The sequence below is a fragment of the Emydura macquarii genome, unplaced genomic scaffold (assembly GCF_026122565.2).
Source record: "Emydura macquarii macquarii isolate MOO-44397 ecotype Brisbane River unplaced genomic scaffold, CSIRO-AGI_Emac_v2 contig_587, whole genome shotgun sequence".
Taxonomy (NCBI): domain Eukaryota; kingdom Metazoa; phylum Chordata; order Testudines; family Chelidae; genus Emydura; species Emydura macquarii.
The window spans coordinates 4,638,049-4,653,576 of record NW_027130724.1 but is presented as its reverse complement, the minus strand read 5'-3'; the positions used below and the strand labels follow the sequence as shown (position 1 = coordinate 4,653,576).

The 15,528-nt window shown below is 38.3% G+C and overlaps 1 protein-coding gene across 7 annotated transcripts in view; it reads right to left on the bottom strand.

Annotated features, from left to right (window-relative positions):
- The window catches only part of AP2A2 (adaptor related protein complex 2 subunit alpha 2), an 86,527-nt gene that overhangs the window by 28,539 nt on the left and 42,460 nt on the right, over positions 1 to 15,528 (bottom strand). For 4 of the 7 annotated variants that reach the window (XM_067540555.1, XM_067540557.1, XM_067540558.1 and 1 more), the window contains exons 3-10: positions 14,373 to 14,515; positions 13,211 to 13,404; positions 10,105 to 10,234; positions 8,559 to 8,660; positions 3,974 to 4,082; positions 3,220 to 3,370; positions 1,589 to 1,757; positions 312 to 449 (exon numbers count right to left, since the gene is read on the bottom strand). In XM_067540555.1, coding sequence (XP_067396656.1) covers positions 312 to 449; positions 1,589 to 1,757; positions 3,220 to 3,370; positions 3,974 to 4,082; positions 8,559 to 8,660; positions 10,105 to 10,234; positions 13,211 to 13,404; positions 14,373 to 14,515 — 1,136 coding nt within the window. The remainder of the gene's footprint in view (positions 1 to 311; positions 450 to 1,588; positions 1,758 to 3,219; positions 3,371 to 3,973; positions 4,083 to 8,558; positions 8,661 to 10,104; positions 10,235 to 13,210; positions 13,405 to 14,372; positions 14,516 to 15,528) is intronic. The other 3 variants (XM_067540556.1, XM_067540559.1, XM_067540561.1) reach the window with 1 other exon arrangement.

The following is a 15,528-nucleotide window of genomic DNA, read 5'->3' as shown; positions in this document are numbered from 1 at the left end:
AATAAACTAGAGTTCTGCTATATATTGTATAATTTAATACATCTAACAAATAAAATCTTGAGGCCTGTGAAGTACAGTATGAAGTTCTGTGCCATCAAGAAAAATGAAACTTTGTTCTCAAATTAACGTCATACTCTTCCCAAGGACGCAACACTTAACTCTAATAAAAAGCTAAAATATTAGATCATGTTTTTAATTTCTGCTACCTTAAAAATATCTTTAATAAAGAAACATTACACAATTTCCAACAGCATGCTGTGTTTTCCAACACAGGCTAATTGAGACTGGGAAAGGGGGCACAAATAACTCACAATTTCTTCTCGAATAGAATAATCAGCAGTCTCTAAGTAATTTAGCATTTCGGCCACAATCTGCTGGGCATTGCTTCGGTCACACATGGCATACAGGAGGTCTACTGCTCTTTGTCTTACGCTCACATCCCTTTCAGTCTGTAATAGAAACCACAGCTATAATGTTCACTCAAAGAACAAGTTCTATGGAAGAACATGTGCAAGGCATGAGAATCTACAATTACTTCAGCTCCCATTTGCAAAGTTTATGCAATTTACTGACGTGATGTAGCTTCCATATTGAACACTGAACTACTGTTAAGGATTGATTGTAAAAATTGCCACAGTTATCTGTGTTATTCCTACACAGAAGTACTATACAAATTCACTCTGCAACCAAGAAACTAGCAGGGCACTGTATTTTCCAGTAATAAAAGTTGCTTGTTTCATTCCCACCTCCATCAGGCATCTAGGGAATGGGTTAGTTAAGGCCTAAGTGGTTTTGTATTTATTTTGGGCAAGTGTTATTGTGTAAGAGTTATTTCAAAATTAGTGCAATTTGTTTTTCTACTGTATATTTTAAAATTGGTGAAATTTAAAATTGAAGATGGGAAAGGTACTTCGTATAAAATGATGTATCAAACTAGTACCCTACCAAGTAATGCAGAGATAATGCTGGCCCATTACCTTTTTGTATACCATTAAGCATTCACCACCCTATGGGACATTGTTAATGAGAATTACCAAGATTGTCAAGTTGTCAGAACAAGATGCAAATTAACCATCTGGAGTTTTTAAAATCAGACAAGTCAGCATTAAGGGAAGTTACAGTAAATGCATTAAAGGGTACTCGGTCAAGTAACCCACTTTATGAATCTAGAAGAAAACATGCACTTCAGAGATGCTAATGGACAACACTGGAGAAATGAAGATACCTGATAAAACTAATTCTGTACTGGGTTTTGAATCTGTTGCCCTTCTGTTAAGCTCATCAGCAGGTTTTTATCAGTTGATGTCTGAATTGTGCCTAGAGTAGTGTCCCATCCAGGGTTTGAGGCACAATTGCAATTCAAACATCTGTCCACTGATAAAATCCTGTAAGAGTGTACATTACAGATTACTGCTTCATTCCTTTCAAGTCTTGTCTCCTAACATTTGAATGTTGAATGTAGTGTGGTTTTTAAGTATGAAAACTGATGACAACTATTCTGAGAAGTAAAAACACTGATGAGCTAAGCACAAGGACAAGATTAAAAATGCAGTATATATGCCAAAATTTTTGAAGACTTCATATTTACCTTCAATGCATTGATAACTGTTTCTATATGAGTTTTCACAGCTTCATGGGAAAATTCAGAGCTGGCAAGTGTGCACATGCTTTCCAGTGCTAGATAACGCAGATTAGTTTCCCGGTGCTGCAAAAACTGACCTAGTTGGTTACAGGCACGAACTAGCAGGTTTGGCTCACTGCACAGAACAGGAGAGAGGGTTAAAAACAACCAATTTGAAAAAGATAAGAACACTATGTAATTACTTCACAAGAGTAGTGTGCATCAGAAATGGCTTCTCTATAAAGGGATAATATAGAAACTGAAACTACTCAAGTGTCCCTATAGAGATAGTAAGTGCACATCTATTTATTGCAGAAGATAATTAAGTTTTCATTGTAAACATTCATAGCCTCTCTCTAGATTACAGAAGTGGGTTAAGACTAGAAACAGGGCCCAGATCCACAAACTCATGGGCTACTTCTCAAACACCAGAATAATGAATTCTCCGGTGCACCATTCCATAGCCCACAAGTATCATTCCAATTGAAAGATTTCCAGCTACCCCCAACTAAAGCATACAATTCCCTCCATTATGCACATGAATGCAGGGCTCACACAGGTATTCCTCCTCCCATTTACTACCAGGTGACTAAAAACAGTTTTCCTTCTTCATGGACACGTGCCGTTTTCACAGTAAAAATACCAAACCTGTATTTTATTGTAATGGTGAGTAAATATGGACCATAGGATCCCAGATGGCTAGACGAGGCTGCTCAGGCCACCATAAAAGCACAGAGCAGAAACCAAAGTAGTTTTATCACCAATTAAAGAAGTTTATCCAAGATATAGCCCAGCCCAAATTATCTGAAGCCTTGTTGGCTTCCTAGCAGTTATTCAATTTTTAACTTAAATACCAGAAATTAACTGAAGAAATTAAGTATGGTATAGCAAAAACAGTTAAGCCTCAGTATAGATATTCCTGAAACTAAGTATTACTAGGATGAATTTTCAGCTATACGAAGACCCAGAAATAGTAGACCTGCTGTAGGCACTTGGAATTTTAGCATTGCTGCAGCAGCAGAGAGCTAAAAAAGTGAATATAAGACTTCACTTCCACTATGAATAATGGAGACTTTGCTTGTACAAACTGAAAGAATCATAAATGTGTATTTCAACAGAGTTATGGTTATTCATTGTCCAAATGTGAACAAGAAGCAAAATCTAAAATGATGGCCATTCTGAAATCAAAACAGTTCTCAAACAAGTGAGCATGCAATATCTGTGTGCAGTCAGTTTAAGCACAAGTCTAACATCAAACTGAGTCAACTGCAAACACCATCACCCCCTCACCCCCAAGTTTACAAAATAACCCTACAGGTACTCATGTTACTTGAGGAGAAAGCTATGTCCTTGCTCAAGGAATATGGTTTTATATATTTCATGTGTCCTTTGTGTGTATAATTTCAAGTGATCTGAGTTCTACTGTACTCTTTAAAATCTAAACTGAGGCAGTTGCTATAAAAAGAACAGGTTAGAGGTAGTAATTTCCAGGAGATGGTAATAGAAAATGAAACCAAATTTTATTAAAAGATTAATTAATGTAAGGACAATGTCAAGTGTGGTAGTCTTAAGCGTTGCACTACAAGTAGCAGACTCACCTGTCATGGTGTATAATTAAACTTATTGCTTCAAACAGCACAGCATTCTTTGCATTTGAGTGTTGCACTTTCTTAGATTTTGGGGGCTCTTGAGCTTTGTTAAGGATAGTTTCCAGGCATTCTGTGAGACGACCTCGTACCGCAGCATCTTCTGGAGGAAACAAGACAAACTCTTGGACAACTTCATTTTGCTCAGCATTACTCATTAAATATTCCATCCTCGCTTTCAGATGAAGCTATTTCCCAATTTAGAAAAAAATTGGGCAGGATTTCAATACTTCACTTTTGTGAAGGAGGAAGTAATCTTCTGCAGGAGAAATCTGTGCCACAAATTTCTAGAGGGCTAAGAACCAAATCTAGTATATTAAATGTACATTAAGATGAATTGACACATCAACCTTTACATGCTGCCAAGAAATTAAACTTATACTTAAATTCATAGAAAATATACATTAGAACCTAGTGCCAAAAGCAAAAGTATTTATAGTTCAACCTCTGTGTGACAAGTGCTTTTACTGTACCCAAGAGTTCAAAAGCACTGAAATGTTTAGTGAAAGATAGCCATATCTTCCAAAAAAAAAAAAAAAAGCAGCTTTCCTGAATTAAGACAATTAGAAGCCCATTCTGTTTGTTGGTGTCAGCACTAAATTTACAAAATAACTCAGTAGCTCTATGAATATGAGGGTGGCATTAGAAGACTCTCTGCACTGCATAAAAGAGATGCTGGCAACTAATACGATTTTTACCACATTACCTGGGGGTGGATAGCACTGTAACAACCTCAAAAGCTTCACAGACAACCAAGGAGCAGGGACAAAATAATAGGTATAATCCTGGAGATCAGTTGATGCTGATGTCACAATCTATAAAAACACAAGCAAACAGCATCTGAACAACATAAGCTCATAAGATCATCTGATATTATGAAAATGTTCAATATTCATTTTGTTAAGTACCAATACAATCTGTAATTGAACTTATAGTTAGACATAACAGAAATTTTAGTAGTATATAAAGACAAAGTATATGTCTCAATTTTAGAAGGCTGAACAAATCACCTAATAAGGATTATCGTGCACATAATACACAAAAATCAATATACCTAAATAAGCCATTGAAATATATCAGTTGTACCAGTATCAGTAATCAGTAACTCCGCTGATTGGGAATGTCTTGTATGTAGAAAGAGACCTAATTTAACAAAGATTGAAAAGTTATAGCTTTTCTAGACTAAACTGAGTCAATTAACTAGCCAAACTTGTGGTTTCACCTTGGTACATGGCAAATGATAAACCTGAACATAACTCCCTGTCATAAATCAGATCTAATATCATATATGACAGGTGAGGTGCTGGACATCTTCAGGTGAGGGATTTGAGTTATTGATGGCTACTGTTAAAACAGAAGGCAGGAAAAACCCTGACCACAGGGTCAACTAGCATTCATGCAAGCCTGAAAAGAATATGCCTCTTCCCTGAAAGCAGAAAATGTACTGAATAGCAGTGGGACAGGGAGATTAAATTTTAGCTTCAATGCAAGAAATAAATAAATTACACATGCAATCTGAGTGTCTTCGTGCCCAGCAGGCCACTCAGTTTCTTCTCCATCTCCAAATTCGGGCAAAACAGGATTCCAAAACATAGGGAATGGAGGGCAGGTCATGGAATATGTATTTGGACAAAACCTCAAAGAACTCTAGTTACTGTACAAGTAACTTTTTTCTACTATATTGTGACAGGGTCAGACCAGATGGCGACTGGAGAGAGCTGAAAGGCAGATATATCAGCCCTAGGATCAGTAAGTCCCTTTTCCCCTGGTAGCTGAGGAGGGGGTACTCTTGGTTATTTAATACACCTGGAGCCAATCAAGGCCCACCTAGGGCTTGTTAAAAGCCTCCGCACCAGAGAAAGGGTATGGCTGGAGTAGTGGGAATGAGAAGAGCTACCAGAGAGTGTTTGATCAGGCAAGACCCTGTCAAGAGCCACGAGAGTTTAGGAGAAGGAGCAGAAGGCTGGCAGGAGAGGACTCTGCAGGTTCAAAGATTGGGGGAGGGAAAAACCCTGCCCAAAAAGGGCAAAGGATCTTTCCCAGGCCTGGAGGCCTAAGGAAAGAGATCCTGCCAGAAGGGAAAGATTGAATTGGACATTTGGTTTGGGCACTACCACGTCCGTGGGGCTGTCAGAGGTCAAGAAACTTCCCTGTCAAGGAGGCCAGGAAGGGCCCATGTCCAAACAGGGTGTGGATATTAAGTCAAGGGACATGGGGAAGTAGCTCAGGGAAGGTAGCAGCTCTTCTGAAGCCACAGCACGAGGCTGCTGCTTGTAGGGTTCCAGGGTTGGGGCCCAGATTTGAGGGTGGGCCCAAACCCCCACCCTCCAACCAACTACTTACTGGAGGGGCAAGAGCCCCACCGAAGAGGCAAGGGCCTAAGAGAACCAGAGGCAGGACTAGGAGCCAAGCAGGGAGCGGCCATCTTAGAGCGGCTGTATTATCCTCACTCACCACTAGAGGGTGTGAGAAACTCTAAGGGGTGAAGCAATTCCCTGATCTACCACTAGAAGAAAGCGCTGGACCCACTAAGGTAGAGAAAGAGCTTTGTCACAATATGTATTCATTCCAATCAGCAGACAAACAATGTGGAAGCTCAGTCTTAGGAGAACAGATTGCAAAAACAGTGTTGCAAAACATGGCATCTGATCTAGAAGCTTCTAAAATAGCACAGTGCTACATAAATACATGAAGAAATCTCAGGTGGCTGCTTTTCATATGTCCTCATTAGAAACATTTTTCAAAGATAGTGCAGAGGCTGCACTCCGGTGGATTGAGCTCTGAAAGAAGGAGAAGGGTCCACTTTGGATTCTTCATAACGGGGCCTCACAATCAGATATTCAATCAAGACTGTCGCCAGGAGAGAGTAAATTTTCCTCTCTTTTCTACTACCGAGACAAAAAGTGTTGGCGTAAATCTAGAAGATTGTCCTCCATAAATAAAATACTAAAGTGCATCTGACATCCAGCCTATGGTGTTTAATCTCTGCTTTAGAAGCATGTGGCTTCAAGAAAGGCATAGGCAGGAGAATCTCTGCTGGTTTAAGAAGTCTGACAACCTTGGCAAAAACTTAGGCTGTGTTCTAAGCGATATCTTATCCAGCTCAAATACAATACGAGGCAAGAATGCCTTAAGGCTTGGATTCCCCCTCCCCCCCCTTGCAGAGATAATTGTTACCAAAACTACACAAAGATGTAATAATGACTATGTTGTCATTGGCTCAAAAGGCAGGCCCGTCATTGTAGATAGAACCAAGGTAAAGTCACACAGCAAAAGCAGATCCCTGATGGGAGGAAATACCTTAACAAGACTCTTCAAAACCAAGCAGCTAGGTGAGAAAAAACCAGGAACCCATCCACCAGCAGATGGCGCACAGATAGTAGCAAAGTGAACCTGATGGATTCATATGCTTCTGATTAATATTGCAAAATATCAGCAGGGCTTCTGTTTTTCAGGGGTTATTAATTAATTTCATTTCGGGGAGTTTTTGGCAATTTGAGATTTCTGTAGCTATTCAAAATTTAGGTTTTTAGGGGTTCTCTTTGTATTTAATCTTTGTAATATTTCCTAGTGTGCTTTTATGTTCTTGTTTTATGTTCTTTCAAGCAGAATTATGTTAAAATTCACTAAGTAACCTTTCGTGCACACCAGCAGGGTCTACACAGTCCAATTAATGCACAAAACATTAATGCACTTTAGAAGTCAAACTCCTGTAGTCCACATTACCACTCCATGTAGACAAATTCTTAGATACAAGCAAGCACTTCTGGTATTTTTCTGGTGATTATTGGTTAAACATCAATTTCATTTTTTGCATTAGTGGTGTTTTATCAGTGTTTATCGGTTTAAAAACAAAATCAGAAGCCCTAAATATCAGATATAGATGTGTCTTGTGGAGTTCACAACCTCTGATACCAAGAAGAAAATCTTGTCCATTTTGCCAAGAAGGTTTGTCTTATAGAATCTTTTTACTCTTTATCAAAATATAGTGAGGGTGTGAGATGGAGGGAATTCACATTTGGTGCAAGATTAACTTTTTGTTTTGTAACAGATCTGGAATCAGAGGCAATGATCCTGGGTGGCAGACAAATTGTCTGTGCTACACTGTTAGTATTAATATCACCTTTGCAGAACGCTGCCAGATCTTGTATAAGACCCTCAGAGATAAACAGAATAAGTGGGTATGTATAAATTGGGTCCTTGCCCACGAGGTTAGAAAAGCAATTGAAATTGAGCCTGGGATGATAAGCCTCTCTAGAACAGAGGACTTGACACTTGTGTATTGTTGTGCATCACAAACAGATCCATTGCAATGGTGGCCACAATCTAAAAAACATCTTCTTGGAGTGAGTCTTTGATCTCCTACCTGTGATTGAAGGTGGAGTGCCCACTTAGTTTGCCCCTTAGGCTGTTCTGTAGATCAGGTAAGCATAATTTAAGTGTCTTTCTAGGGTTTGTAGTTTAGACCCCAATGAAATGAAGTGTGGTTAGTGAATCCTTCAGCAAATGAAGGGCATCATCTGTTTTGGAACTAAGTCTGGCCCTTTAAAGGGCAAGTTCTCCACCATGGATTGAATCTCCTGCACAAAGCCAGAGCTCTAAAGCCATGAAGCGCTTATTACTGTCATGGTCTTTGATCTTGAGGCAGCGTTTGCCACACCCAGTGCAGCTGTGGACAGGTTTTGGCCACCAATTAACAAGTGCCCCTCTTAAATGTTAGAGACAGGTATTAATATTTGAGACCAGAACAAACCTGAAAGAATGAGGAAATAAGTTAGCCAGAAATACTGGACAATCCATTGAAAGACTGCACAAATGGAACTCTGAAGTCTGTCACGTTGGAGGCACAGAATTCCCAGCAATTCTTTACATGAACGGGTACTTAACCTGCTCAAAAGTCTGGTGTGTCTCCAATGCTGTAATAGAATGGTTTCCCAATATGAAGTTGGCTGGACATGAAGGGAAATAATTTGACCCTAAGCAGTAAAATAAAATATGTCACTATTTATAGTTGAATTATGCATCAGTGGATTTCTTCACCTTTAAGGACATATGCAACAAGAAGAAATGTTTATGAATATTAAGCTCATCAGCAACAGACCAATAAAATATTAACATAAGAAGGGCCATATAATATACAACAGATTGACATCACTTGCAGAAGCAATGCAGCAAGTCTGTTTCACAGCAGACTATAACCCAAGTGTGTTAACTCAGTCCAAGCAAATCTGATCTAGAAAGTCAAGCAGCCCTGGTTACATTTCATTATGGCTGTTTAACAAGAGACTTACCCTGCTTAGCCTAGAGACAGCCAAAGAGACTGAAGTTTTAAACTCTTCTGGGTTCTTTTGCGCCAAAGTAGTGATAAGACTGGTAGCAGCAGTAACCACTCCCTGGAAGAAAACAAAATTACCAATATTTCCGTTCAAATATTTAACATCTGCAATTGTTTAAAAGCTTCAAATGAAAGATGGACATTTGTTATGTACAAGACACCCAAAATTTATCCTTAAGGCTAGTATAATTTTTATTACTGTATGCCAGTAAACCTAAAAACCAAAATCCAGTTTTCATTAATTCATAGTGGTAAGCAATTCCTTATTTTAATAATAAGCTAGCTGGCTTTATTAATTTTTTTCCAAGTGGGAAAAGGAAAGGGAGTGTGATTTCTTGGTTACCGCCCTCTCAGCCACTCCTCCCTCACTATAAGGCCTCATAATTGGTTAACCTTCTCTTTTGGTCAAAAGCTGAAATGGTTATTATTTACGTTTGTTAAAGTACAGTAAAGCACTGAGCTTTTGTTGTGCTTTCAGTAGAATACTACACTATATCTTGCCTGCATTGGTGGTGCTCCACATTTTATTAAGGACAAATAGCCCTATTAAAGATCAGAGAAGCAGTAGTAATTTTAATCTAATTCTGAATGCCAAAACAAATATGCATTCCAAGTAAAGTTCAGTAAAAACAATTATGCAATAGAAAAAAGCAAAAGTTGGGAAGGTGCTATTTTGCTTTTGCAAGAGGAGCACAGAGAAAAGGAGGACACCAAGAGCCTTGCCTCATTGTTACAGCAGGCTAGCTAGAAGCATCTCGACTATTATGTTTCATTTATCATGAAATGGGAACTTCATTGGGTTGATTATTGAGTTTCGGTGTTGCTTAAGTACCCCTATATCCACTGCTAAATGCTGTTTCAAAATTATGTAACAGCAATAAGAAATCACATCCACACCCAGGATAACAATGCTGGGATTTCAGGGTACTCCCATTTTCCTACACTGATAGTACTGCAGGCCTCAAAGAGAGCTTTTAGGTGTATGTGAAACGCACGCACGATTATAGGGGACACAAGTTTTATTTAAAACCAGAAGTACAGTAAAACATGTGGGAATACCAACCCCTTACTGATGTAGGTTTGAATACTGACTAATTCTAGACACCAAATACCTTACCCAGACCTGAAGAGCAGTTCTGTGTTGCTCGAAAGCTTGCCTCTTTCACCAACAGCAGTTGGTCCCATAAGAGATATTATCTCACCCACCTTGTCTCTAATTCTAGACATGACTGTCAGGAATTAGTGTAACCAATAACTAATTAAAAAAAAGAGGCTAGGGGGGTATCTTTAGGAGAACTGCAATTCAATCTATGGGTTTTGTTTTGTTTTTTTTAAATATTCAGTGATGCAAAAATGTAAATAGCAGATGTGAGTTAGTCTCACAGCAGTTTAAATAATTTCCTTCATTAACATGCTAACAGAAATTAGCATTTCCCTACAGTGATTGGGCTAGATCACTGAATGGCAACCCAGATTTAGAAATAAAGTTATCATAAGCTTACCAAGTGCTGGTCGTTGAGGAGATGCACCACCCTGGATGTCCAGTCTCCCATGGGAACAAGGTCAGGAGAAGTTCTGTACAAACGCAGCAAGCACAAGGCAGCACTCTGCTTCACGCTATCCATGGTGTCTCTGCAAGACCAGAGCATCTCTTTTCAGTCCAAATTAAGAGTTCTGATATTACATAGTGGAAAAGTATCTGGTCATGCTTTTCACTGGCCACTAAACACTATTACCCAGAAGTAGACAAGAATGGAAAGCAACAAAAGGGGTTTTTTGGTTTTGGTTTTTTTTTTTTTTTAAATAAAACCCTAGATCCTCTAGTTAATTATTTAAATTACTTTCAACTACTTTAAATTTGTTAAGCACTACGATAACTAGTTTAAAAAGTTGGCTAGTTACACTAATGTAATTTTTTCTGTATCCTTTGCTTAACACTACTTGGCAACTTAAAAGCAATATTGAGTCGCAACACTTCCTTGGTCTCCTAAAGCAACACTACCCAAGAGATTTTTCTTCACTCTAGAGCTGGAAGCACACTAGTGCTAGAGATGTGATAAGTCAGGGCATGGGCACTTTCTAAAGTAATACCAATGACCTTGTATTTTGAATACATTTGAAATTAAAGAGGACAGTGAAACCAAGATCACAAGGTAGATGTTTGTAGTTGAAAAATGGTTTACAAATATTCTAAAACCTTTATTTACTAGAGAAGAGATAACAAAAGATGCTGTCTAGAGAGCACCATTAAACTCCATATACTTAATATGCTTTGTCCATTAAGAATAATTTGCAATCTTTAGTGAAAGTGATTCATGAACAAGCTAGTACATTTCATTTCGAGGACATTACCTGATTTCTGTAGTGGTATCCTGCTTGGTACCACATTATGGAACTAAAGGTTTTCCTTTCAGCCAAATGACTTTAAGACATAATTAAATGTAGCCCTTTGTCGTATGGGGAGCTGGTAGCGACCCCTACGTTTAGATTATTTAACATTAAAATCTGAATAACTCCCTTGTTTGCAAAAGGCCTCTGAAATTCAGCAGCGATAAAACCCTGAGGGCTAAACTGCCTTTTGAAATTCTCTTCAGGTTTGGCTGAGCTCTGAAATGTTAAGTCACCATTTATTTACCTTATGTTGCTTGTGTACATCAGGAAGACAAAAATTAACTGACTGCCAACAACAAGTAACAGTACCAAGCCAGCCCAATGTAGCCACAGCAAAAGCATCACCACCATTCTGCACTAGGAACAACTGGGAAATGCTACAGCATCTGTAGCAGTGAGCAGGGAGAGGAAGGGGTAGAAGACAGCCTGGCAGAGCCTGCTCCCTTCAGATCCAGCACATGACCCCATTGTCCAATCCTCCTCTGGGGGCCAATACATGAGGCATGAGCTCTAGAACCTCCTATGAGAGGGTGGCAGATCCCCTGACGATGATGGTACATGATAGGGGATTGTTAGTTGCACATAATAAAAACAGGTAGAAAAAAGTTTTAAAACCTAGGAAATGACAAACAAAAAATCTTTAGAAAAAACATTTTTAAAGTGGCAAAGTCACGCCCCTAAGTCAGGAAATGTTAGATTTACAATTGCATGTGCATTGTGATGCAATTTCTATATGATCACATGCAATTTCTTCCACAGGATTCTTGATGTACTCAGTGCACAGGATGGACAAACAAAGAGCCAGAATTAATGTTGCACAAGCAGGTATATCTGGCACTAACTGGAGGACTTGACTTTACAACCTATCTTTTTAGTAAGCAATATAATCAATCATTTTTCTATTACAATGATGAGAGGAATGAGGCTACCAAAAATCCTGTCAGTATTTCAAAAAAATGTATGAGAAAGGATCCATACAAATTAAGAGTACTTAATACCCATAAAGAAAGTGGAACTGAACTGAATTACTACCTAGAGGTTTTCATTTCTTTTAAGCCCAGAGAATTTTCATGAACATAGAAATTATGATCATAGGACTAGGCTTAACTACACAGTTACTGGGGTGAATTTCAGTTATATAATAGTTGCAAAACTTTTGTTTTGGCCACGGAGTTGTGGGCAAAACAGTGGAAAAGTTTATTTTCTTTTAAATCACCTCTAGTCACTCAACTGACTTTGTGTGGCTGTAAAACCATGCTTATTCCTATACTGACCTAGAAAGGAAATGTGGATTCTGAAGGAAGCTCAAATATACAGCGCAAAAGAAGTTTTCACCTTCCTAATGAAATCATAGACATCAATATGTTTCCAATGGAGTACATTTCTAATAAGGAAATCTGTAGCTTAAGCATGGTGTTTTTGGATTCATTCACTGCCCATTTTAATTAGGGATGTAAATTTCATTTAAAACAGGTAACCATTTAAACTATTAAGATTATATCAGTTCACTGTTTAACTGATATAATTGTGTGTCCTCCCACTACATCCTGCCCTCTTCCCGCAAGTCCCTGGGTAGCACCCCCAGCCTAGCTCCGCAGGGGGACCCCTCCATCTGGGACCCCAGTGTTCCACAGCAGGAAGCTCCACAGTGCCTGCACCAGCTCCTGGCCTTCCCAGGCAGCACCGGGGCCCATGACCTGACATCGTCATCATGGAGACCGAGAGCCCCATACCATTGATTAACCAATAAGCATTAGTCTTAATGGTAAGACTAATAGTTATTTGTTAACCATTTAACATTTTACATCCTTAATGTTTTCTCTAAAGAGGAAAAGGAACAGCTTCCGTTTTCCCAGGAAAATATTTGGGATCACACTTTCAGGACAAAAAGTAGATACTTTTCATAGATGTGTGGGTAATGAACTGGACTCTGCAAAAATGCAACATGGGTCACTAGACAAGAGGTCAAGAAATAATTAGGCCAAAATATTTTAACTCGTGTACAAAAAGTTAAGCTTCGGTGTCTGTGTTTAGTCACTTAAGCAAGCAACCTGATTTTCAGGTGTGTTGAGCATTTGCAGTCATTTGAAACTGAAGAAATTGGCACCTCTAAAATATCAGGTCACTTGGTGCTTAGATATGGTGTTAGATGCCTAACTTGATGCTGAGAATGACCTTTACTACCTACTGTGTAGTTGTTTCAAATACAATACATACCCAGCTACAAGTATTTTTGGAATTTCTCCAGCAAATGCTTCTGCCATCTCCCGGCTACCCACATTGGCTATACAATGCAAAGCTAGTCCCATGAACGTGGGATTGCGGCTGGCTAGGTCGTTCTTGATTGCATTGTTTATCAAGCGGATCAGCTCACTGTTGGAATTCACTAGCACTGAGATGAAGAGATATCCCTGTGATTCAGAAAAGGGACAAGAAAAAGTAATATCTCTGATAAATCAAGCCAGCTATAATTAAATTTTACGTCTTTTGCTACCATTTTAGCGTATTCTATACACATGTGCAGTTCCCCTCCAGCAATACTTGTCCTTCCAGCTATCCCAAGAGTTCTGTGTAAATAAGTCCCTTAATTTCAGTCCAATGATGGAATTAAAAGGTCCAGGATTGCAGAGTATAATAGCAATGTCTTCAGTGGGGAGAGAGGAAAAAAAAAAAATAAAATAAAATAAAATAAAAAAAAAGACATTTACATTTCTTCCAAATCGTATATTTTGCTTCTCAAAGACCCGAGCTCTGCAGAGTACTTGTCACACACCATCGGTTCACATGCACCAAGTAAATCCTAGTTCTCTTATTAGGAACATTAAGAAAGATGAATATACCTTCTAGATTTTAAAAGTTAACTAAACTGAAAAGTGACTTAACTCATTCTGGTTTATATTCCCCTTGTGTGAAATTTAACAGAGGTCCTAGGTGTATTTTTTTTTTTTAAACTTTGATTATATCCTTTCAGTTACCGGCTAAACATAGGTTTTCCTCTGAGTGGAATTCCATAAAATGTCTAATGTTCTACTTGAAGGAAGTGCCTCATCTAAAGGAAATTGTGTGTTTTGGTAAGATACATTAAAAAGGTTACATGACTAGTCTTCTGTTGCAGTTATAAATTGCACTAACATTTAGAGGTTAAAAAGGCAACAAAATCCTTCAAGTTACTTAACCAATCAAGTAAAGGACTCATCTGTACAACTAAAAGTTAGTCCGCAGTCCCTGCTAGAATCAAACTAATATTATGCAGAAAGAAGGCAAGACTTCTTTTATTTATTTATTTAGGCAGTTATGTAGTGAGGCTGGACAGGATAGGCAATTAGGCAGTATGACAGTTCATAAATATTTTCCTCTTGAGGGTTGAGAAATTACTTACAATCTGTTTCTCGGTGTAACGATTAGAACTCAGTAGGTTTACAGCCTCCATGTGGCCAAAGTCAATATCATGTCCAAGGAGGAAGATGAAAAGTAGCTTGCAGACATACTTTTTCTTACTGTAGCCATCCAAAGCCTTGTCACCTAGTAAAGAATTAAGAAAAACCAGATTGAAAACCAAGACACTGAAATGCAGCACAGGCAACATTTGTATATCTTTGTATATCCACACACTACCATTCAAGTACTGCAGCATGTGTTGAATGTTGTTTCAAAAGTTCTAGTTTTATCCTGTCAGGTTTCATTATTTATATTTAAGATTCTTTTGAATCTTTAGATGGGAGAAGCTATGCAAGAGCTTATTATACAATACACAAGTTATTTGGGTAGCCTAACTTGATATGTTGATAGACGCTTCTGACTGTAAAAATTCATTAATACATTCAGATGTAAAAAATTCAAAGTGGTTTACAATACTTTTGAACTAAGCAGCACAGCACGAAAACACGGATCAAGAGGTCTCTCCGAAACATGAGCACCAGCACACCGGTGATTGAACATACAAATGTCAGTTTTGCCCATAATCTGTGGAAAAGGCAAAACCCCAATACTCTGGATTAAGGCATTTAAGTGAGAGGCTGAAACACTATATTGACTATCATGTTTAGAGGCCATAGGATAAAATTAAGTTCCTTTTAAATATCTGCTATCCAGTCAGCTTTACAAGTCAAATTTCAAAATGGTTTAATTTACAAGGTTAAGGTGTTTCATGTGTTTTTTGTTTTTGTTTTTTTGGTTTTTTTTACAAAAGGGTGTGCTCCAAAAGTTTACTTTTTATGATTGTAATACAGACTTCTAAAATATGTATTTCTGAAAGCTCATCACATTATTTTCTTTGTTAAAATCCTACTGCAGCGAAGAGACAACTAAGGAGGGATATGATAGAGGTCTATAAAATCATGAATGGTGTGAAGAAATGAATAAGGAAGTGTTTATTACCCCTTTATGTAACACAAGAACCAGGGATTACCCAATGAAATTAATAGGCAGCAGGTTTAAAACAAACATAAGGAAGTACTTCTTCACACAACACACAGTTAACCTCTGGAACTCATTGCCAGGGGATGTTGTGAAGGCCAAAACTGGGTTCAAAAAAG